Source organism: Lynx canadensis, chromosome B1, assembly GCF_007474595.2.
Source record: "Lynx canadensis isolate LIC74 chromosome B1, mLynCan4.pri.v2, whole genome shotgun sequence".
Lineage (NCBI taxonomy): Eukaryota > Metazoa > Chordata > Mammalia > Carnivora > Felidae > Lynx > Lynx canadensis.
Genome location: NC_044306.2, coordinates 84,291,441 through 84,315,278, shown reverse-complemented (window position 1 = coordinate 84,315,278; position 23,838 = coordinate 84,291,441). Strand labels below are relative to the sequence as shown.

Here is a 23,838-nt window from a genome sequence, read left to right as displayed (position 1 = left end):
CTCCCCTGCTTGAACTCTCTCTCTCAAAAATAAATAAACATTAAAAAAAAAAGATTTGTACTAGTTTTGAGATGGTATGGGGAAAGAGCATATAAAACACAACTGAATGTAATATCATATATATTCTTTCTCTTGGCTCTTCCACAAGATTTTCTTTTACTATAATTATTTTGGATACCTGGGTCTTGTCAAACTAATTAAAATAAACTTCTTATTGATATTGTTATAAGCATTAAGAAGTAATTAGACAACACTCATCATATTCCTTAAGGAAGTCATGTTACCGGTGATTTTCATATAACAATTTCTTTCCCACCAGAATCTCTAACCACATCAAAAAAATAATTCTTGAGTCTTCTTGTTACCCAATTGAGCTTAACATTTCATTATTTCTCATTTGGTAAACTGACCCAAAAAAGGGACTATAACAAATATACTGTAACAAAAATACTGCTATTTTTTAATGATTAAAAAAATAATAATTATTGAGGAATTATTGTCTCCAGTAAAGGCAAAATCAATCACCAAGCCATCTCCAGCTTTCTGTTCTGGAGCCTCCCACCACCTACTACCGCAGAACTCGTAGGGACTTCCACAGTTAGCTTAGGTGGCCTACTTCTTCTCCAAAAATGTGTTCAAACTCACCCTAAATGAAATCCCTTCCTGTATGTTCACTGACACTCCTTTCCACTTCCTTGGTTTTGCTATCCTGTATTTACAGCATCAGCACTCACTTATTCCTAAACCCCTTGGACTCTGGCTTTTCTCTCAGCTTTTTCTGAAAGACTAGTAACCTCCTAATCACTGAAACCAGTAGTCTTTCTTCATCTTCCTTAACATCTCTGTAAATGTAGGCAACATGACCTTCCTCTCCATCTTAAAACTCTCCCCTTATTTAGTTTCTAGGACACTGCACTCCCTGCTTCCCTCCATATTTTTTTCTTATTGCTTTTTATCTTTTTTCCCTGTATTTTTTATTTATCCAACACAAATTTATTCAGGAACAAACAGTGGGTTAGAACTGGAGATACAAAGACAAACAAGAGGGTCCCTGTTCCAGGAGTTCACAGTCTAAAGGAGAACTAGACATATAAATGGAGGATTATGGTATTCAGCGCTAAGTCTTATGTTAAACTACTGATCCTCAGGTATGACCAGAGGACCAGCAGTAACAGCATCACTTGGGGACTTGTTAGAAATTCAACTTTGTGGGCTGCAGCCCAAATCTACCAAAGAAGAAAGCTGAAGTAATTTAATTTTTTAACTGTGGTAAAAAAAAAAAAAAAAAAAAAAAACCATAACATAAAATGTACCATTTGTACCATTTTTAAGTGTAGAGTTCAGTAGTGTTAAGTATATTCAGATTGTTGTGAAATAGATCTCCAAAACTTTTTCATCTTGCAAAACTGAAACTCTACTCTCATTAAACAACAGCTTCCCATTTCCCTCTCTCCTCAGCCCTTAGTAACCACTATTCTACTTTTTGTTTCTATGAATTTGAATGTTTTAGATACCTCATATATGTGGTATCATTCAGAATTTGTCGTTTTGTGACTGGCTTATTTCATGTAGCATAATGTCATCAGCGTTCTCCAATTATAGAGTTTGATGTTTTGGGTTTTTTTTTTCCTTTTTCAGGATGAATAATATTCTATCATACGTATATGCCACATTTTGTTTTCCCATTCATCCAATAATAGACGTTTAGGTTGCTTTCGCCTCTTGGCTATTATGAACAGTGCTGCTTTCAACACGGATGTATAAATACCTCTTTGAGATTCTGATTTCAATTTTTTGGATATATCCAGAAATGGGATTGTTGTATCATATGGTAATTCTATTTTTAATTTTTTCAGGAGCCTCCACACTGTTTTCCATAGCAGCTGAACCGTTTTGTATTTCTACCACTAGTGCACAAGTGTTCCAATGTGTCCACAACCTAGCCATGGAGAAATAACACTTGGTATTTTCTAGTGTTTTTTTATTATTATTTTTTGTTTTGTGACAGTAGCCATCTTAACAGGTGAGAGATTGCTCTTTACCTTTTTACTGAAACCTAATCATCTCTCATTCTTCCTGTCAGTGTTCCCCAAGTTTCTGACTTTGATCATTTTCTCCTATTTTTTGTTCTTGCTTTTCTCATGTTCAAAGTTCACTTCTGTAAGGATGCAAAATCTTTATTCCAAATCTTGTGGTTACTTGCCTACTAAAAGTCATTTCCAAGTTGCTTCTTTTTTGCACATTCCAATCCAGAAAGTAGAGAAGAATAGATACATGCTTTATTAGCATCCCTTGCTATCACTGAGGGACACAATTCTAGTCAATGAGATGCAAGAAAGAGTCTGGGGCAGGTTTGCCTTCCTGAGTAAAAGGGACAATCAGATGATATTACACCTTTCCCATTTGCTGTGTGAGAAGAAAATTAAGAAATAATTATTTTAGCTACTCTCAGGCAGATGTTTCTAGACAATATATATCCTGTCACTTTCTCTTAATTGCATGCACCTATTTCCAAATGCTTACTTAGATATTCACACATGGATATCCCATCTCCATGTCAAATTTATCATAACGAAAATCAAACTGATATAAAGAAGGCTATGTTTTTGTCATCTCTTTATGCCTTCTTTTAAAATTTTATTTATTTTTATTTTTTTTAAGTTTATTTTTGAGAGAGACAGAGACAGCATGAGCAGGGGTGATGCAGAGAGAGAGAGAGGGAGAGAGAGAGAACCCCAAGCAGGCTCCACACTGTCAATGCAGAGCCCAATGCAGCACTCAAACCCACGAAACTGTGCCACCCAGGTGCCCCTCTTTATGCTTTCTTAACACATGAAACTTTATACTTCTTATACAGAGGAAGTATAAAAATATTTAAGTGAGTTAATAAATTGTGGCACAACTAAACATAGTATAGCAAATAATCTGTAGGAACTTCTTATTAGAGGAAATAACATTAAGATATACAGTTCGGGGCGCCTGGGTGGCTCAGTTGGTTAAGCTTCTGACTTCAGCTCAGGTCACGATCTCATGGTTCTTGAGTTCCAGCCCCGTGTCGGGCTCTATGCTGACCACTCAGAGCCTGTAGCCTGCCTTGGATTTTGTGTCTCCCTCTCTCTTGCTCTGCTCCTGCCTGGCTTGTGCACTCTCTCTCTCTTTCTCTCTCTCTCAGAAATGAATAAACATTAACAAAATTAAATATATATATATATATATATGTGTGAAGAACTGTATATATATATATATATACGTATATATATATATATATATATATATATGTGTGTGTGTGTGTATATATATATATATATATACACACAGTTCTTCCCTTCACTTGGCTATTTGTGTCTTCACATTATGGGATAAGATCTCATGGTGACTTGACAACATGGGTGAGCTTCTCTTGGATGCCAGTTCTTCCAAAGAGAAGACTCACATTCTATAAGCCAGCTAACTTGAGACAGGCCAAATAGTACTATCATATAATTATCAAAGCTATTACACAGTAGCCTAAGGCACACTTATCCAAATAGAAATAAACAATCAAAAGGCCATCAGGGCATTTCAGCACCTTTATTCAGGTACACTGACCCTGTGAACAAGATACATTATCCAAGGTAGTTACTCTAGATGTCCATAGTGCCTTTGAAAAATAAATTCCCCTATTCCTCTCACTAAAGGTCAATTTAAAAAGGAAGTTGTTAACCACATTTATAGGTGTGGTTATCCTCAGCAGTGAATTGATTGAAAATCATCATCAAACTCAAATTAGTAAAAGAGGTAGGGACTTTAATATTATTCCTAAGAAACTTCTTACAGTCCAGTGGATTCAACAGCAGAAAACTTAGATTCTGGTGATTTCAGGGTGACCCTCAGCAAATTGTTTAAAATTACTTTCCTGACATGCCAGGGCCCTATATAACACAGCAGGGTACCTAGGAGGATCAAATGTAATACTGCATATATGAATTATTTGTAATTATTGGAGTTTTATGTCATTTATTTGTTCTTTACTTTCTGTGATGCCCCAAAAAGAAATAGCACTGTTCTAAAGGGTGAAGTGATACAGATAACTATAAAGTAATAAGATAATCCTTTTCTTTAATCTGTCATGCAGTAACACGACTTGTAGTTTGGTCTGATGTTTAATTAATTAATAACACTCAAAACTTTCCTTCTATCTTTGATGTTTCTGAGAGTCCAAATGGTTAAACCATTTTCCTTATAGAAAAAAAAAACTTTTTTTTTCCACAATTTTTAGGTGGCTATGGCCTCAGAAGCTCTTCAAACAATCTCATCTAGTTAAGCATTCATGAATCTCATGAGGTCAGGCTAGAGAAGAAACATTCTGCTAATCTTTTGTCTAATAAAAGTCGTTAGAAGGAAAGTGAAGTAAGTTTGTGAGGAAGGTACAAAAGAATTCTTTACTTTCTGCTCCCTCCAAGGTCAAAGAATCCTATAAAAGCCTTTCACATTAGGCAGTTTGAATGATGTGTCAAAAATCAAACTGGATAATAACTCAGAGTTAGAAGAACGAAAAAGAGGGAAAAGGTGATTTGCTGGTCAGCCCATCAGGTAGAAGTATGATTTGAAAAGTGAATCATAAAGAAGAGTTTTTTTTTTCCTCTCTCTTCATACTCCTTTTCACAGTGGTTTCAGAAGACAGACCCACGGGCACACTGCTATGTGTAACCCAACTCAGAAGGAGAATCAGTATTAAAATGACTACAGTGGAAAATTTGGGCACGCCTTTGCAGTAATCATCTTTTCCAGTTTTTCTCCCCTTTGGAAAGAAACACTCACAGGAAATGGAGTTGGAGAATCAAACTGCAGAGTATCAGATAAATGAAATGCTAAAACAACAACAAAAAAAATAGATTCTTATTCATTGCTGTTCATATGTCTCAAACTGAAACATGGCTGGTACACAGTATGGGCTCTGCACCCAGCCACAAGTCACCAGGCAAGAACATCCAATGTATCCAGACTGACCAGTTCACTGGAAACATGGTCAGCCTTGAGGAGTCTGATAGCATGAAACCACTAATCCTGATCTTGGAAATATACCAGTGTCACTCAGGAAAGAATGCCCTGAGTGCCAGAATAATATCTGAATAATATCTGCAGTAAATGATGGTGATACTTGCATTTCTACTACGTTTTCAGTTTCCAGAGCACTTTTACATATGTTAGTCTGTTTTCATTCCAGTAGTAGACAGAGCAGGATTGATGATCATTTTAGAGCTGGGGGAACTGAGTCCCCAAATGGATAACTTGTCTAAGGTCACACGACTAAGTAGCAGATCTGAGATTAGAACTTCCAGTTCTTAACTGTATGTTCTGTGCTCTCAATGCAGCATCACAGTTGAGAAGGAATCCTTGAAGGGTCCAAGAGTTGTATTTCTGATCCCAGGTTTGAAAATGTTCTTGCTAGAGTACTTTCTAACACTATGTGCATTGCATTTTCCCATAATAGCATTCAGAAATATTATATCCACTGGTGGCGTTTTCAGATGCCTCATGGTTTTTGTTACAATAGTTCACCTCCAGTTTGGTATTGCTTTTTCTCAGATACTTGTTTAGGTTGCAAGTTCAAGGTGGGACACCCAGGGAAAGCAACTATTGCACATGTGTGCTGGAGAAAGCAGAATGGAGAAAGCAGTGAAGCAGAATCTAAGAGACAAGCTCTGCCTTTAAACCTACACCACCTGAAAAAGTTCTCTTTACAGAGAGAAGAATATTTCTCTGAATATTAACATCGCCCTAAGGATATTTCTGGCTTTTTGGGGGGGCAACAAATGAATTTGATCCTGGAATTTAAAGTTTAAAGCCTTACTTAATGTTTAAAGCCTTATATTACTCAATGTACATATTCATATTTAAAACTGGGTGTATATGTATGTGTGAATATGCATGCACCTGTCTAGAGGTTCTATCATGAGGCCCCCATTTCTTTGCTGCTCTGAGGCCAGAGCAAGCTGCTATTAACATTTCACTATGCCTCAACTTAAATTCAGGAATGAAAAGCAAACATGGTAGCTTTAGCACATACTTTAAATGCCCCAAATGGAGGCTTGCTGGGGTTTGCAGTGGGTGACTTCTTGTTTATATTAAATCCTATCCAATTAAGCTTTTCTTGGGGAACTGCTTTCACACATTTTAAACCACTAATATGACTATAAATGCCCTTTTCATAAAACCAAAATAGCAGTTTAAAAAAGAGAAGAATAATATTTAAAAATTTAAATATCCATGGGGCACCTGGGTGGCTCAGTTGGTGAAGCGTCCGACTTTGGCTCAGGTCCATGAGTTCGAGCCCCATGTCGGGGGCTCAGACCCTGAAGCCTGCTTCAGATTCTGTGTCTCCCTCTCTCTCTGCCCCTTCCCTGCTCACACTCTGTGTCTCTGTCTCGCAAAAACAAACATTAAAAAAATAAAAAATAAAATTTTAAATATCCCTATAGACCCCATATGTGATTAAACAAATCTCCATAGTGCCCTCTGAAGGCTGCTTTCTCTATCATGGTTAAAAACAATTACCCGAGTTTGTATGTGAGACCAGTATTTTCAGGAATTCACATACTGAATTCCTTAGGACATGATGTAAGGAACAGCTGCCACCTTAACATTTAGCTCCATCCTCAATGAGCACATCTTAAAAGACAGCTTGACTTAATGCCATGAAACCTAAGTAAACCTGGCTCATGGCAACATGAGAAGAAAATCTTTGGGATGTGGAAACAGATGTCCCTTAACATTTTTCAGGATGTGACATCACCTTCTGCCTTGGTGTACATGACTCTGCTCAGTAGGTTTAAAAATAATTTTCACGTGAATTTAAATACCAGCCTGAACTTAGTTTTAATTATCATTCCATTCAGATGGCTCTAAGGAAAGCCTATGTTTCTTTAGAATTTCCTTTTGTTCCTGCTGTGCGGTGTATAGAAACTTTCGGTAATTAAAAGCTATTCCTAGCTGAAGCAGTCTAACCTTTTAAATCACTAGTTTCTGCTCCTTTCTGATCAGAAGAAATGTTTTGGCAACACATCACATTTCAGCTTTGCAAAACCAAGAACGAATGGAAGGCCAAAGCACAACATGTGTCCTCAGTGCCCACGGTGTGTTTCAGGGATCACCCGCATTGGACAGGGTGTGCGCGGAGTTTCCACCTGCATATCAGCTGAGCCAAGAAAGCTGCTGTAAGAATGAGACAGGGCTGGCCAGCCAGGCACGAATGGCCTAAGATGCTGAACAAACGGTAACAGCTGGGGGATACTTGAAAACTGTAGGAATGAGTGAAATATCCCAGAGACGAGGGAAATAAATTGAAGCAGAAATAACTCAGTTCGGAGTCCAAGTCAGACTCATAAATCACAGCAGTCAGTTATCAGATCACTCGACTACTGTTAGCAGGTGGAAAGATAAATGTTCCTAGATCTACTTTGAAGCACAAATTCATTGCACAGCATACTATAATGTAGCATGGGAAGATGGTGCTTCCCCCTGAGATTGCAGATCCAAGAGACCCCGACGAGTACCCCCCTAGTTAGTTCGGGGAGTTCCCACGGACTTCAAGTATTGCAGATGATTGCCATTTTCTTCCTCTTCTGCTCTGAACGAGCTCGGTGATGTTTTTGGCTGCTGCCTCCATTCCATGCAGATGATCCCCGACAGTGGGTCCCTCACATCTCCCCAGATGCTGAAGCCCCTGCCCTGTGCCCACCAGTACTCCTTCAGGCTGCCACTTGTTCACTGCAGTTCCCTTTCATCCAGGACCACTGACAGACTTCCCATATTGAATCTTCAAGATGCAAAAGGAATACTCCTCTTAGGATGACATATTTTGTATAAAAGTAATGGGAATGGCAGCCATTTTTAAAAGTTACATTTATTTTAATTTATTAAAAATAAGGAATTCTGTCAGCAAATCCGTTAACATGACTGTTTTATCACACTTATTTTATTTCATGCTCTCCTTTATCTCTTCTTTTACTCTGCCTCATCATCCACACCCCTCCTCCCCCACTCAACCCATTGCCTTAACCCTCCTATATTTTCTACATACTCATAACAGTCATCTACAATTATATACTATCTTAAATACAGAAACAACACACATACATATATAAAGGCATTTTTCATTAGTAGTTTTGTTTTCATGAAATTAGATTATATGTTATTTTTGGCATTTGCTTTTCTCAATTATGCAGTCCCTCCTGAATCTTCCAGGTCTGCTTTTAGAACTCCCATGAATTACACCTTCTTTTTCTAAGGCTTCATAATATCCCTAGTTTGGACACACCAGAATTTTTTCACACACTTCACTACTGATAAGCATTCACCCTGTTTCTAATTTTTCACTATTTGAGCAATGCTCAAACACCCTTTTCCATATATCCTCAAGTACAAGTGTTTTACTTGGAAGAGGTTAATAACCAGGAGTAACGTTGCCAAATCAAAATGCATACTTATTTTCCATTTTAATAAATGCTGGCATATTGTTTTTTTTTTCAGTTGTAAAATTTCACATTAAATCAACAGTGCATGAGAGTACACTTTTTCCCACATCCCTGCCAGCAATGGTCTTTAAAATTTTTGCCAGTTTATTAGTAAAAATTGATGAGCACATTGCTATTTTAATTTTGTGTTTCCAAGAATATACAGTTAGAACATTTTTAAATGTTTCTTGGTCATTTAGATTTATTCTTCTGAGGACAACCTCTTTAAATATCCTTTTCTAAACTTGAAAGAACTTTTTAAATATTATAGGGATTAATCCACCAATCTTTGACTTGCATATAGTTTTCCATATCTACTTTTTCTGTCTTGTCTATGCCATAGATCCTCATGTAAAATGTGTAGATTTCCATATAGTCAAATGTCAACTTTTGTTGACTAAATGTCAACTTATGGACTCCCATTATTAAGAAAACTTTCCCTACCTCCTGCCTCTAGATTATATATCTTTTAAACTATCTTGCAAGAGCTTTAATGCAATTTAGTTTCTACATTTAATTAATCTATGTAAAATGTATTTTTATACATATAATATGACTGTACTATCATTTTCATCCAGATGGACAGTCATTTAACCAATACCATTTGTATTAAATAATCTACTCTTTACCTGCTGACTTAAACCATCTACCTCATAGACTCAATTATCAGCTTTCCTGGAATCTGCTCTTAGATTTGATATTCTGTCTCACTTCTCTATTTGTCTATTCCTATGATCAAACCACATAGATTTGACTGCAGTAGCTTTATGTTTTGTTTTAATGCCTGATCAGGCAAATCTTACTATTTTTAAAAATGTCTTTGGCTATTCTTGAATATTGATTTAGTTAAGTAAATTTTAAGATCACTTTATCCAATCCCCCAAATCCCTCTCCATAAAAATACTTATAATATTTTATTTGCAATTACATTAAATTTATAAATTGATTTGGATTGATGGTAATTATATTATTTTCTAACACAAGTAAGTTTTCCTATTGGTAAAGACCTTATTTTACAGTCTTTAATAAGATTTTATACTTTTCTATGTAACGTAAGCTATAAAAGAAGGGTGCTATTGATTTTTAAATATATTGATCTTATAACCAACCAACTTACCAAATCATATTTGGTTTTTATTTCTAAAGTCTCTTGGGATTTCCGGATATTTTTTTTTTTTAAGTTTTTTTTTTTTTTTTTTAACGTATTTTTTTTTGAGACAGAGAGAGACAGAGCATGAACGGGGGAGGGGCAGAGAGAGAGGGAGACACAGAATCGGAAGCAGGCTCCAGGCTCTGAGCCATCAGCCCAGAGCCCGACGCGGGGCTCGAACTCACGGACCGCGAGATCGTGACCTGAGCCGAAGTCGGACGCTTAACCGACGGAGCCACCCAGGCGCCCCGGGATTTCCGGATATTTTAATCACATAAATAGATAAATAGTTTTGCTTCTTGTCTTCCAAATTTTACATAAGTAATGTAATTTTCTCATTGTATTTTCTATAGTCTCCAAGAAGATGTTGAATAATAATGATGATAGTGGTTAATTAGGAGTCTCATCGAAATGATTTTAGCACTTCATTGTTTGAACATTTATATTATCTTATTCAGATAGTTTTGTATTATATTTCTGTAATATAATCTATTTATTTTTTATTAGACATGACCACTAGATTTATTAAATGCATCTTTACCATCCATTGACAGAATCAAATGAGTTTTCTCCTTTACTTAATAAAATAGATTAGGTTGATAGATGTCCTGATATTGAGCCATTTTTGCTTTCCAGAATGTATTTTTCTTTTTCCACACAGATGAATTCTACTGAATGCTATTTCACTTACAACTTATGTACCTATGTTTCTAATTGAAATTTGGGTATAGCTTTTATTTTATTTTTTTAAGATTCATCAGGTTTTGGTGTTAAGGTGCTCCATATGTACGCAGGCTGTATTCCTGGGTCAAACCTCACTGCTTACATTTCTGTTCCCTTATGATAAGGGATCAGAGAACTTCCTAAAAGTTCTGGGAAGCACCCATCAAATTAGATTTATACTGACATGACTAAACTCCAGTTTGTGGACTCAACAGGCTCAAAACAGAATTACCCTGCAACTCCCCCAACCACTCTTCCCAGTGATATTTCATGATGCCTAAAATGAAAAGTGCTCACTGCTCAAAACTTATGAGAGTAAAAAATTCAAAGTCATTCTTGAATGTTCAATGGAAGTCAGAGTCAGAACAAGAGTTCATTGGGAAACACAGGGTAAATTATGGTCCTCTATGTTTGTGATTAACATTAATTAACTTTCCCAGCTTTGAAAAGAGAATGGGAAGTGACCTTATGTCATCATTTCTATTTTTTAATGTTTATTTATTTATTTATTTTTGAGAGAGGGCACAAGTCAAGGAGGGGCAGAGAAAAAGGGGGAGACACAGAATCTGAGGCAGGCTCCAGACTCTGAGCTGTCAGCACAGAACCCAACTTGGGGCTTGAACCCATGGACTAAGAGATCATGACCTGAGCTGAAGTCATAAGCTTAACCAACTGAGCCACCCAGACGACCCATCATCATTTCTATTTTAATTGGAAAAAAGGCAAATTAATTCTAGGTATTAGTGTGTGTGTGTGTGTGTGTGTGTGTGTGTGTGTGTGTGTGTGTGTTTTAAGCTAGGTTAAACAATGTTTCTAACACACACATTTGTAGACAGCTAAGTTTGAAAATATTCAAAATACAGTTCTGCTAATCTCCATGAAATAAGGATGTGGCGACTTCACAGAGTCAAGCGGCCACTCTGCTAAGGCCAAAAGGTTTTGTAAGAAACTTCCTTTACTTCATGAGTAAATTCATTTTCTTATTTCAAATAAGACTGTCCAATAGCTGGCCTGTCTCCATGCAAACATTATTTTCTTAGGGAAAGTTAGGAAGTATTGAATATTCTTTCCTCTATTGTGGGAGTCCAAACAAAAACAATAAACAAACAAAAGCCCTGAACAGATGATATAGAGCAAGTACTGTGTGAATGAAGATAGTAACACAGAAAACAGGAATAAAAGAGGAAAGGAAAAACAACGTAAAGAGCAGCATAGATTGTAATGCACTGAATATGTAAACCACAGAGGAGGGGAAAAGGAGATGGAAATGCAAATATAGAGAGAGTAGCATAAATGCTAAAGGAAAGAACTTAAATATATAGTACTTCCACTTCTGGTTAAGATGCAAAAATTTGCAAGAGACTGCCACTCCTATAGTAACATCAGATACACCACCAAATCCGTTTTTGTTAAACCCATCAGAAAACTGAGGATGTAAATAAACCAAATGAAATGAAATCCGGGGAAAGACAGACTGTTCCTGGAGGAAGACATACCCATGGCTGGTATTATTCCTGGCTGAGCAGCAGGAAGCAGAGGATCTTCCATAGAAACCAGATGGACTCGTAATAAACTTTTAATGAGCACATGTTGCCTGGCATGAGAGATTTGAGCCATGAGGAGCCCTAGCCATTGCATGAATGAATTTTGCCCATCCACCTACTCCTTCCCATGGGACATCACATACTGAAGGAGGAGATTTCAATGTACAGGAGAGCTGAGAGATTTTACCACTGAGTTGCACAGGGCTTTTTCCAATGTGAAGCAGAGGAGCAGAGGTCGATTTCCCCATGTGCTAGGCTGAAGCTTGAGAGAGAGGCGAGATTGCTGCCAAGTGAAAAAAAATTGCCTCCAGTAATCTAAGGTTGGCTTAATTTACAGAAATGAATTAATGTATTCACTACATTAACAGAATAAGTAAGACAAACACTTAAGCCTCTCAATATATACCAAAAAAAGCCATTGGACCAAATTCAATACTACTCGTGATAAAAACTCACAGAAAATTAGGGATAGGGAGAAATTCCTCAATCTGACAAAAAACATCGATGAAGAGCCTACAGTTAAGATCATATTTAATGTTGAATTACTGAACACTTCTTCCTTAAGTCTGGAAACAAAACCAGGATTTCCACTGTTACCACTTCTATTGATATTATACTGAAAGTCCTATTGCACCTAGCTAGTGCAATAAGGAAAGATAAGATGCACTTTGACTGGAAAAGAAAACATAAATTTTTCATTATTCTCAGGTAACATGATTATATATTTATAAAACCCTATGGAGTTTTAAAAAATGTTCAGAACTAATACGTGAATTTAACAAGACTGTAGGTTACAAGGCCAATACACAGAAAGTAATTGTATTTCTACATACTAACAAACAAGTTTAAAACTATATGTGTATATATATATATATATATATATATATAGTGTGTGTGTGTGCATATATATACACACATATATTTTATGTTTACTTATTTATTTTTATTTATTTATTTTTTTAATTTTTTTTTTCAACGTTTATTTATTTTTTTTGGGACAGAGAGAGACAGAGCATGAACAGGGGAGGGGCAGAAAGAGAGGGAGACACAGAATCGGAAACAGGCTCCAGGCTCTGAGCCATCAGCCCAGAGCCTGACGCGGGGCTCGAACTCACGGACCGCGAGATCGTGACCTGGCTGAAGTCGGACGCTCAACCGACTGCGCCACCCAGGCGCCCCTTACTTATTTATTTTAAGAGAGTATGAGAGGGAGGGGCAGAGACAGAGAGAATCCCAAACAGGTTCCAGACTCTCAACACAGAACCTGATGTGGGCTCAATCCCACAAACCGGGAGATCATGACCTGAGCTGAAATCAAGAGTCAGATGCTTAATCGACTGAGCCACCCAGGCACCCCTAAAGCTATATTTTAAAAAATACCTTATACGTTATCATGAAAAACTATCAAATGTACCTAGAAATAAGTCTTAAAATATATTATGATCACACACAAATGATGTGAACACAAATGTATTCCTGATAAAATTTAAATACGTAAATAAATAGATATGTCTAGCATATTTAAAGATTAATAGACTCAGTATTGTTAAGATGTCCATTCCCTCCAAAATGATATATACATTCAACAAAATTCCAATGAAAATCCCAATGAAAATTCAACAGATTGTTGAAAATCCCAACAATCCCAATTGAAGAAATTGACAAGCTGTTTTCAAATTTATGTGGAAAAACTAAGGCTCTAGAATAGGCAAAACAAAACAAAAATGTTGATAAAAAGCACAAAGGTGGCAGGACTTACAATAAAGCTACAATCTTTGTGTTATTGTCATGATGCTAGATAAAGAGATCAATGGAAGAAAAGAGATCATTGAGAAATAGACCTGCATCTATCAATAGACAACTGAATTTCTATTCAAGACACCAACTAAATTTAATGAAGAAAAAAGTATTTTTGACAAATTGCTGCAATAACTGGATATCCTCATGGGAAAAATAACTTTGATCCCTATCTCATTCCTCAATGTAATGGCTAGAATGATAGAACATTCTGAAGGAAGACACTGGAGAATACTCTCATGACCTGAGGCATAATAATCTTTGGGGGCACAAAAAACACTATGAGTGAAAAGATTGATGAACTGAACTCACTCAAAATTTAAAATCCCTGAATAACAAAATACATCATTAGGAAAATTATAAGGTAAGCCAAAGGGAGGAGAGGCCCTTGTAACACCTATATTCATAAAACCACTTACATCCACATATATGAAAAGTTCTTATAAATCAACAATAAAAAGAAAACACGTTTTTTTTTCAAAAAAGGGAAAAAACGTGAACAGAAACTTGCAAACAGAAAAGATGAATGGCCACTAAGCATAGGAAAAGGTACTTAAAGAATCAGTCATCAGGAAAACGCAAATTAATACCCATTAAGATACCACTTCATACCCACTAGAATGCTAAATGAAAATGATCGACAATATCATTATTAGTGGAGTTAACTGGAACTCTCATACAGAATTAAGAGTAGGAGAATAAACCCATACAATAACTGTGAAGAACAGTTTGGCAGTTCCTAGAAAAGTTAAACAGACATCTGCCCTATGATTTAACAATCTTAACTCCTCAGTATTTACCTCCCAAAATAAAAACAAATACCCACACAAATACATGTACTCAAATGTTCATACACACTTTATTCATTGTTGTCAAAAGCTGCAAGTAATTAAATGCCCATCCATAAGAGAATGAATAAACAAATTGTGGTGTCTCTACAGCATAATGCCATTCAGTAACAATACCACTCAGCAACATAAATGAATCTCAAAAACGTATTTGAACAGAAGATACCAGGCACAAGAGAACACATATTATATGATTTTATTCACATAAATTTCAACAAGCAAAACAAACTTATGGTGATATATATATATATATATATATATATATATATATATATATATGAAAGTTGTTGCCTCAGAGTATGTGGGGTGGCAACTGACAAGAATGAGGCACAAAGGAACTTTTTGGAATGATGGAAGTGTTCTGTATCTTGAATATACATAGGTTATATGGTCATATGCAACTGTCAAAGTCATCAAACTGAAACTTTATATCTGTCCTTTTTATCATATATAAATTATGCTTCAATAAAATATAAATATGCTCTTTGTAAATATATACCATTTATCAACGCGTAGAAAGAAAGTGAAGTTTTATTTGAAGGGCGGCAATATTTTAAAACCTTGAACTACCTCTATACTATGGATTCAGAATCAGTAACTCCCCTTGCAAATTATATTATGATGGAGACAGAAGCGTTACAAAAGACAAAGTCTGAGTGAACCAGCAAGTTGAGAAGACCTTGTGGCACACACAAAAGAAAAGAGAAAACAAGGCCAGGTGGACAAAAGCAAAAGTTTAAGACATAAACTTAGTCACCTCACAACAGGTAACAATAGCTGTTGTTTCATGATTAGTTGGCCACTTCATTATAAAATGTATTCAGACATCTGCAATTAGTTATACACACTTAATCTAAGTGCTTAAAAAATTTGGATATGTTTTTCCCCTATATTGACATATTAACATTTTTTTTCTCAATCAGTTTTGAAGACCTAAATAAAGAATGCTTTTAAAATACCAGCTGAAATAAAAATACCATCGTGTGGGAGTGAAAATGAGGGCAATCCTAACAACATACGTACACTTGAGAAAAGACAGGATCTTTGAATTGGCCTACTTAAGGCTTTAGAATCTCAATTTTTTCATCTTTGAAATGGACGTAGTAATACTTCCCTCAAAGAATTTTTTAGAGACTAAAGGACAAACCATACATATTAACCATAGTGTTTGGTATATGCTTAGTGATCAATAATAGCGATTTCTTTTTAAGGAAAAAGCTGTACTATACCTTCTATAGAAGATAGAGAAGAAGGCCAGCTTAAGAATTTGAATCTCAACAAGCATAATTATACCTAACCTTCTCAAAAGTCAGTGTAGAAAATCAAGCCAAGTCAAAGTATACGAAATGTAAATGATTTTCTTTTCCATAGAAAAACACACACAAAAAACTTAGACACTTCCGTATAGGTAACTGCACTAGAAGTGAACTGCCTTGAACATATAACTCATACAGTTCAATACACTTACATCTAATCTTGATAAGGTACCTTTTTCTGAAAGGTACAAATGGAGGATTGCTAGTAACTGGCAGTAAAAAATGTCTTAGGACATATATTCTCACCTGAGAAATGTTCAGTATCTAACGGACACAGGACTCTGTCCTATAAACTGAACATCTAACAAGTTGAGGGATACAGCAAACATTTACTCTAAGAACAAAAGGAATAAAGCAATTTGTGCTCTTGCAAAATATATAGAAATTCACATTTCTACCATGAGTAAACCAATTCTGTGACCTAATCATGTGTTTGCAGATTGATGGCTGTCCTTATCTGAGTGTTGAAAGAGCCTTGTTCAGTATCTTCCAAAACATCAGTTGTATGGGAAGAAGTGGAAAAAGACAAAGTTTGATGATGATGTTCTTTTCCTATGTAAATTTCACCTTTTTCTGAGTTGTTTCTGTAACATATGAAAGACCCAGATTCCCAACATGATTCCCTAGGGCTAAACACTGTAAATAACATGCTAAAAATACTTTTGTCTATGTTGTTTCAGTTTCTAGGAAGTTTAAAATAGAGCAGACAACCAGTATATGTTCAGAAAACATGAGTTTCACGATTAGAACTTGGCTTCTCCTATGCTGGACACGGGCTTCAATTTCAATCTTTGAAGTCCCCACCAAACAGCTGGATATCAGAGAGCCCATTCTGAGAAAAAAGGTTATTTCCTCATGGTGAGGAAATTAATAAAAAGTTCATTCTTATTTTATTTTTAAGTTTATTTATTTATTTTGAGAGAGACAGAGAGAAAGAGAGAGAGCATGCATGTGAGCAGAGAAGGGGCAGAGAGAGAGAAAGAGAGAGAATCCTAAACAGGCTCCATGGCACAAGGCCCAACACAGGGCTTGATTTCACAACCTTGAGATCATGACCTGAGAGGAGATCAAGAGTTGGATGCGACTGAGCCACCCAAGGGCCCCAGTCACTCTAATTTTAATAATGACCCTATCACCCAACCATAACCTACCTTCCCACCTGCCAAGCATTATCCATCCATCTGCCACAGTGAGAGATTTGCTGAAGTGAATGAGGAGGATGAAGAATGTAGTAGGAGGAAACAATAGTCATTCTGAATCAACAGACTCTTCTCATTCATTATAATGATTAATTGCATTTCTGCTGAAGTTACTAAGTTAATGTAATCAATCTTAGGTCCAATGTTTGGAGGAATACAAGAACAATGACTAGTTAGATAATAGCCATATCAAGGGCACAGATGAAAGGTTATCATTTCTCTTTAAAAATATCTAATATAAATAGGTATGTCAATGAATATGAAATGGCAAAGTAACAAATTTATTTGACTGATGAACTCCAAGTAATGATAAAGTCAATAGGAAAGAGCAAGCAGCTTAGTCATCCGACTCAACTAGTTAGTATTCAGTTGGTAGAAGATCTCATTGTTTTGGGCCAGCCTAACATGATCAATGATTTACTAGGATCAAATATTTAAACTACTTTTAAATACAAGCACATAATTCATTAATTTTCTAAAACACAAACATATTTTCATTTCGTAGGTCTTAAAAGTATTATGATCTTAAATTGTTTTAGGTTGTTACTTGCTCATCATTACAAATTGTACTTTAAAACCACTTCCTGCTTCCTCTTCTTACCCTCTCCCACCCCCAACCCAAAGAAAATCTTAAGAAACAAGAGAAAAACTTCCAGGATAAAGACTATATGTCTGTGGGGATTATTAGCATATTAATAGACTCTGTTTCTATTTACACTTCGATATCCAGAACCAATTGTTAGTTATTTTAAGGAAGAGGTTATGCCTTAATTAACAGCTCTTTGTAAATGAAAGCCGCTTGCGTTTCTTAAGTGTGTTCAAATTTCACAAGTCGTATTTTACAGCAGGGATCCCAGTTCATCCAATACTTTTATGTGATAACACCTCTGATCAAGGAAGGAAGTCTTTAAAAGACCTTAAATAATTAGCTTTCAGAACAGAAGCCAACAAAAAGTATAATTAATGAGTAAGCTGATTATCCCTGAAGCATTAACATCCATGCACATTTTAAATGAGAGAGAGTGAAGGGACTAGAAGCACCTTAGGTATTTAATATTTCTAACTCTGATATTTCTAAGGACTTCACAAACTTGAGAGTTTAGGGAAAACATTCATTTCTGTAACATAGTGTTGCTATACCTCTGTCCTTTCCATATTCTGTCCTGTCTGTGCCTTGGGACTGCCGGGAGGACTGAATTTGATCATGTGCTTGGAGGAACATAAAATCCCATAGTTGCTGCTTACCATCCCATCATCCTAATCATTTCCCTGCTTACTACTCCCCTGCACAGTTGTATCACCTCCTCCCACTATCTACTTGAACCATAACCTAGGTGAGGGTTAAGTTTCAAGTGACGCTTTCCTCAGACTAGTTATGTGTGATTCCCAAGGTCCAGCAGTGCCCCTTAGCTTCAACAGGAACTCTTCTGGTACCTAAAGGCCTCCCTGCCTTCAGTGTTTCCTGGCATGTGCTTCACTATTGATCGTCAACACTGCCGTAGCTCCCCTGTCTTGAAAACAGACAAAAAGTCATGCTGACCTGAGGGATTTAAAGAAGAGGGCTCCTTTGAAGTCATCCCTTCCTCAGCACCTACCCAACAGGATTCTCTTCTGTCCAGGAATTTTCAGAGTGGCCTCTAGAGGTAACGCCTGGTACTTCACTATCTAACCTGGCAGTCATGGAAGAGAAGTCAGACACCGTGGGAAGACTGAAGAATTTAGGACAAAAGACCATTGGGACTTTACATGACCTTCACGTAAATAGGCCTCTTAAAACATCTGCCTAGTACTTCTTGTTTGTTTTAGTGCCAGGAACAACTTCGGGAAAATAGAGGGAGTTTCTCTCTCATATGTACAGGAAGAAATTGTGAAAATAGAGCCCTTTATCAATCTCCTGTTTTAGAATAATTACAATCTCTAGAAAGTTTTGAAGCATGTAAAGTTAATCCTTTCTACTTGCTTTATGCCCACAATATGACTCCTTTAGCAACTCCCTACAACAACAACAGAAATGTAAACCAAGAGATCAAGCCAGCCTTCCTGAAAAAGAGAAAAATATGTTCTGAAAGCTTTTGCTCCTAACCAATTGCCAGTTTGGCACTAAGCCAAGTGAATTGGAAGGGGGTGGGGGGAGACGTCAGGAAACTATAAACATAAGGCAAGCATAAACACAGTATAAATACCCTCTTTGAAAAATGCCCAGTTATATCCAAAACCCAATAGTTTGGAAAAGCATAACTTCTTTTCCCAAAGAAAGAAAGAAGTGTAAGTACTTACAGTGTCATGAGACTTATCCTTGACATCATAGACTGTTAGCTTTATTTTGGTCTCCTCATAGATGGGATACTCAGATGGGAATGTGACACCAGTCAAAAACAGTGGGTCTCTTGTTCCCTGTAACAGCAGCAGCAGACAACTTTGATTCAATAAAGCAGCAACTGCAGCCGGCAGCATGCAGGGACACACGAGAGCGCAGAAAATGTGTCTGAGTCTGTTTGTTTTTCTAGGAAATAGTTCTGTTGGAAGAGGGACCTGAATTGCCAAATGATGCTCATGGGCAACAGAAGGCCCAGGGCCCCAAATACTGATATAGCTGTTGATAGTAAATGCTACTACATCAGTGTCACAGCTGCTAATAGTCTGGAAAAACAGCTTATTTTCATTATATGCAGAACTCTCCTTTAGGGTCAGTTGTCAGTCCACCTAGAATACATTTAATGGATTTCACATGAAATGTATACAAAAATCTAAGATATTGACTGATCAAAGTAAAATGAAGCTATTTTCTCATAAAGTACCATTACTTCCTTTCTGTAATGATTCAGCTGAAAGCCATGCTCTGATAATGTCCATTTGTTTTGAGATGTTCAGCTGGGTTTTTTTTTTCTCCAACCAATTTGAAAACTAATGAAAGAAACTTCATATGATGGATTTGGGGCTATAAAATTACTAGTTTAGGATGTACCCCCACAGGATAGTTCAATGTCTCATAATTCATTTTTAGAGAGCTGACATCCAACATTAAATTTGACATCGATATTTAAATATGCATATTACCAAATATCATGGAGATGTTGCTACAATTCTGTAAACCAGGCATCTATGAGTTTCTGAAAGCTCAAGTTATTCATTTATCCATTCATTCTTTCTCTTTGTATTCAACAAATACTACTTTTTGTTCAACTCTGTGTTAGACACGTTGGAAAAAAAACAGCCCAAATAGCTATGTATGTTCAAACATAAACCTCTGAAGTGTGTCAAAATAATTTCTTTTAAGTTTTGGCAATGTTTTAAAAATAATTATATTGGAACAATACTTAAATTTTTTTCATAGCATAAACAACTTTATAATTTTAGTCAAGTTTTTGCTATATGAATGAAGCTATTTTTGTTAATTCAACCACAGCATTAACTACAAATTATACCAGCATTGGCACCTAAAGTTTCCAAAGGGCAGATTCAAGATTCCATACAGGATCTGGGTCATTCTCATTAGAGAAATGAGTAGAGTTCAGTCTGAATCATTTATTCCGCCAGCCAGGCACAGGTCAGCATTGAGCAAACCCGGTCTGGGGTAGGCTACTTAGTTCCTTGCAGAGAAATTCCTCATGCAAAACAGACAGGGTTTACAAGTCTAAAAAAATCACGCACAGCTAAGGAGTTTAAGTATACTTTCTTTAGTCCCAGATATTCAGGTATCTCTTATTCACTAAGTTCATGAAATATGCATGATGAGAACAAAATAATCAAAAGGGGAAAACACTTCCTCTTTTGAATCTGATCCAATAAAATAACAAGTTTCCTCCCAACACATTTTGAATGTATATTAGTAACAATAAATGTAAATAGGAAATCTCTCATCTGATGAGTAATATTTACACCCTTTAGCTAGAAACATTACAGTTTCTGAAATTAATCATCTACCTTTCTTTGAAAAACATCTTACTTTAAAAAGACACACACAATAGCAGAGAATATAAAGTTTCCATGGGCAGACAGAAGAACATAGGAAAAAACGAAAAGGGCAAAAACACTTAACTTCTCTAGGTACTTTATGGTTCTCTTTTTTCCCCCAAAAGCAAATATTCATTCCATTTAATTAAAAAAATCTCTATATATTTTTTCCCTACTTGTTGCTATATTTAAGGATTCAACGTGGGATTTTTTTTCTTTCTATTTACTAAAGAAACATAAGGTCTTTTATGAAAAAGGCAAGTTCTTCTCTCATCTGTTTATTCTGGTAAGTTACCAATGCATGCTTAATAACCTCAGGTATGCTTTCTCAAATGACAGAGGACAGTAACATAGCATAGCTACAGGCCATGGGCTAACTTATTTCAGCTGTTTGCTTAAATCCAGCAAGAGGCTGAGAGAGTGAGAGCAGAGCAGAGAAATGCAGGCACACAGCTCGCTCACTCACCTCCACGATTTCCGTGCTTGAGTATCTTGTCAGACCCTGCTCCGCCGGGTGGATTACTGAGATCTGCACCAGTGTATTCAGCTTCCGATCACGGACAGGAGCCACAAGATCCTTGCATGCTGACAATGACGGAGGAAAGAGAAAGAAAAGAAACTAACACCATGTCTCAGGGAAAACTTCTGTCTGAGTTGGAAGTAAACTTAGCGACGGCGCTGAATGAAATCTCCTGGGACTCAGGCTGATTTTTTTTTTTTTTTTTTTTTTTTTTACAGAGGAAGTCCCTTGGAAGTACCTTACAGAAATAGGAAGTCACGTGTTGCAGAGCTGAATTGAGAGTTCATTTCCACTGACAACATTTGCCGCTCCTGCTAGTCTTGACTGCCCGGGGATCCCGGCTCTAATGTGTGACTGTGCACACACAGCTCAGGGACTTGAGGGACTTTAATTAGTCATTAAACCCTGGGCTTTAAATCACACTCCCAGACAAAGTAAGCTGAGTTGGGCTATATCCGGGAAACTTTACGCTGTTCCTTATTGACATTGGCTGGATTGGTTCAAATGTACCAATGCGCCCTTGGTCCTTACCTGTCTATTGGCTAGAGCTGGCCTCCTACAATCATACACAGTGACAGAAACTGGGAAGAGAGGCTACACTACCAAAGCAGCACGCAAGCCACAAGCCAGAGGCAGAGGAGGGGTTAAAAATGCCCTCTGTCTGGGATACCAGCCAAGTCTGGGAGGCAGAAATATGGAATAAGGATGGGTTAATTTTTGCCCAGGGGCCACAAACTAATAACTTTCCTTTGAGACCACCAGGCTCATATTACAGACTCTCATCACCATACCATATTTACCTGAATATCTTCTCCTCCCACATATCATTCCCACAATACTGAGGGAAAAAGCAAAACTACATTCCTTTGCAGCATGTCCAACATCTGTCCCAGTGCTTTCTCCCCTGGCTCTGAAATAGTTTTACTACCTGCCTTTGGGTGGCTAAATATGATGCAAAGGCTCCTCTCCAGAAGGGGTTCAAGTTATGCTCAGCTGAAGGCCTAAGGCGAGCTGGGGGAAACTGGGTTCTAGATCCATGATGACAGTGTGCTGGGCTCTATACCATCCTTACCCCACACTTCTGACAGGTGCTGACTGGTACAGGAAGGGACAGGAGGATGGGTGCATTTAAGCTATGTTGTGTCACCGCGGCAATTTACAGGACCTTCATCCACTGGGACACAGGTACTATGGCTTAAATCCAAAACTTGAAAGCAGAGGAAATTATAAATGTAATTAGCATCTTCCAGTGGCTTACAGATCATCTCATTTATAGAAGCAGAATGGGATAGAGATTTGGAACCAAACAGGCCTGGTTTTCACCCAATTCTAAAAGCTCGGCAATGCTGGGCAAAATATTTACCTCCATAATTCTTCCTGCCAGACTTTGAGATCCTTTTGTTCGTGTATGGTATTTTGTCACGATTTTTCCTTACTTAAACCCCCTCTCTTTAAATGCCTCTATCAATACAGGAGAGCTTAGGAAATCGTGTGTGGAAAAAGTAATAGCTACAATTTAGCCCTCCCTGTTTTTGAGGCATTTTGCTAATTATCTTTTTATTTCTCAAAACAGAACTTGGACTTACTATTTCAGTTTTACATATTGCAAACTAGAGGCTTAGGAATATTAAGTGCTCACATTTACATTAGTAGAACACTGGTGCTTTGTTTACATCTTTCCCCATTAGTTCCATTTCTTTTCTTGCTGTACTGAATTCCTTTCCTGCACAAATAGCACCTACCTTTGGAAGACCCGCTGCCATAATTCTTTACTGTCCCACCCAAGAGATCTGCAGTTTTAGGAAACACTGATGTGAGGTTTCAATGTCAACATAGCTCCGGAAGGAAAAAAAAAAAAAAAAAAAAAGCTAGATTTAAACTTTCCTGTTCTTTGGTGTTACTTTGATCATTTCCTCTACTTGCCTTACGAATCTGTTAACTTCATAACTCATTTGCTTGGTTATATGCTCAGGGTGTTCAGCTTTCTCTCCATCTACTGATGTTGACTATACCTGTCTTGGATTTTAAAGCTGAAGTTCGTTTGCTTCAAACATATGCATCTTGCCCTCTTTCTGCCTGCAGCCTCATCTCTACCTTATGAGCTTATGACACGTTTGCTCAAATGAGTTACTCCTTTTCAGATTTCTTATCAGTGGTGGGCTGTGATTATTTCCCAGAAGCAAGCTGCTATTCTCTCTTTTATGAGAGAAACTCTCAGACTCACTCCTAATAAAACAGACAAAGCCTTCATTAAACTGAAGTGTTCTCTCCAACCCAATTTGCAGATATCCC

The 23,838-nt window shown here is 36.9% G+C and overlaps 1 protein-coding gene across 1 annotated transcript in view; it reads right to left on the bottom strand.

Annotated features, from left to right (window-relative positions):
- The window catches only part of INPP4B (inositol polyphosphate-4-phosphatase type II B), a 797,369-nt gene that overhangs the window by 329,820 nt on the left and 443,711 nt on the right, over positions 1-23,838 (bottom strand). The window contains 2 exon segments of the mRNA XM_030313011.1: positions 19,350-19,466; positions 21,493-21,611. Of these exon segments, the coding sequence (XP_030168871.1) occupies positions 19,350-19,466; positions 21,493-21,611 (236 nt within the window).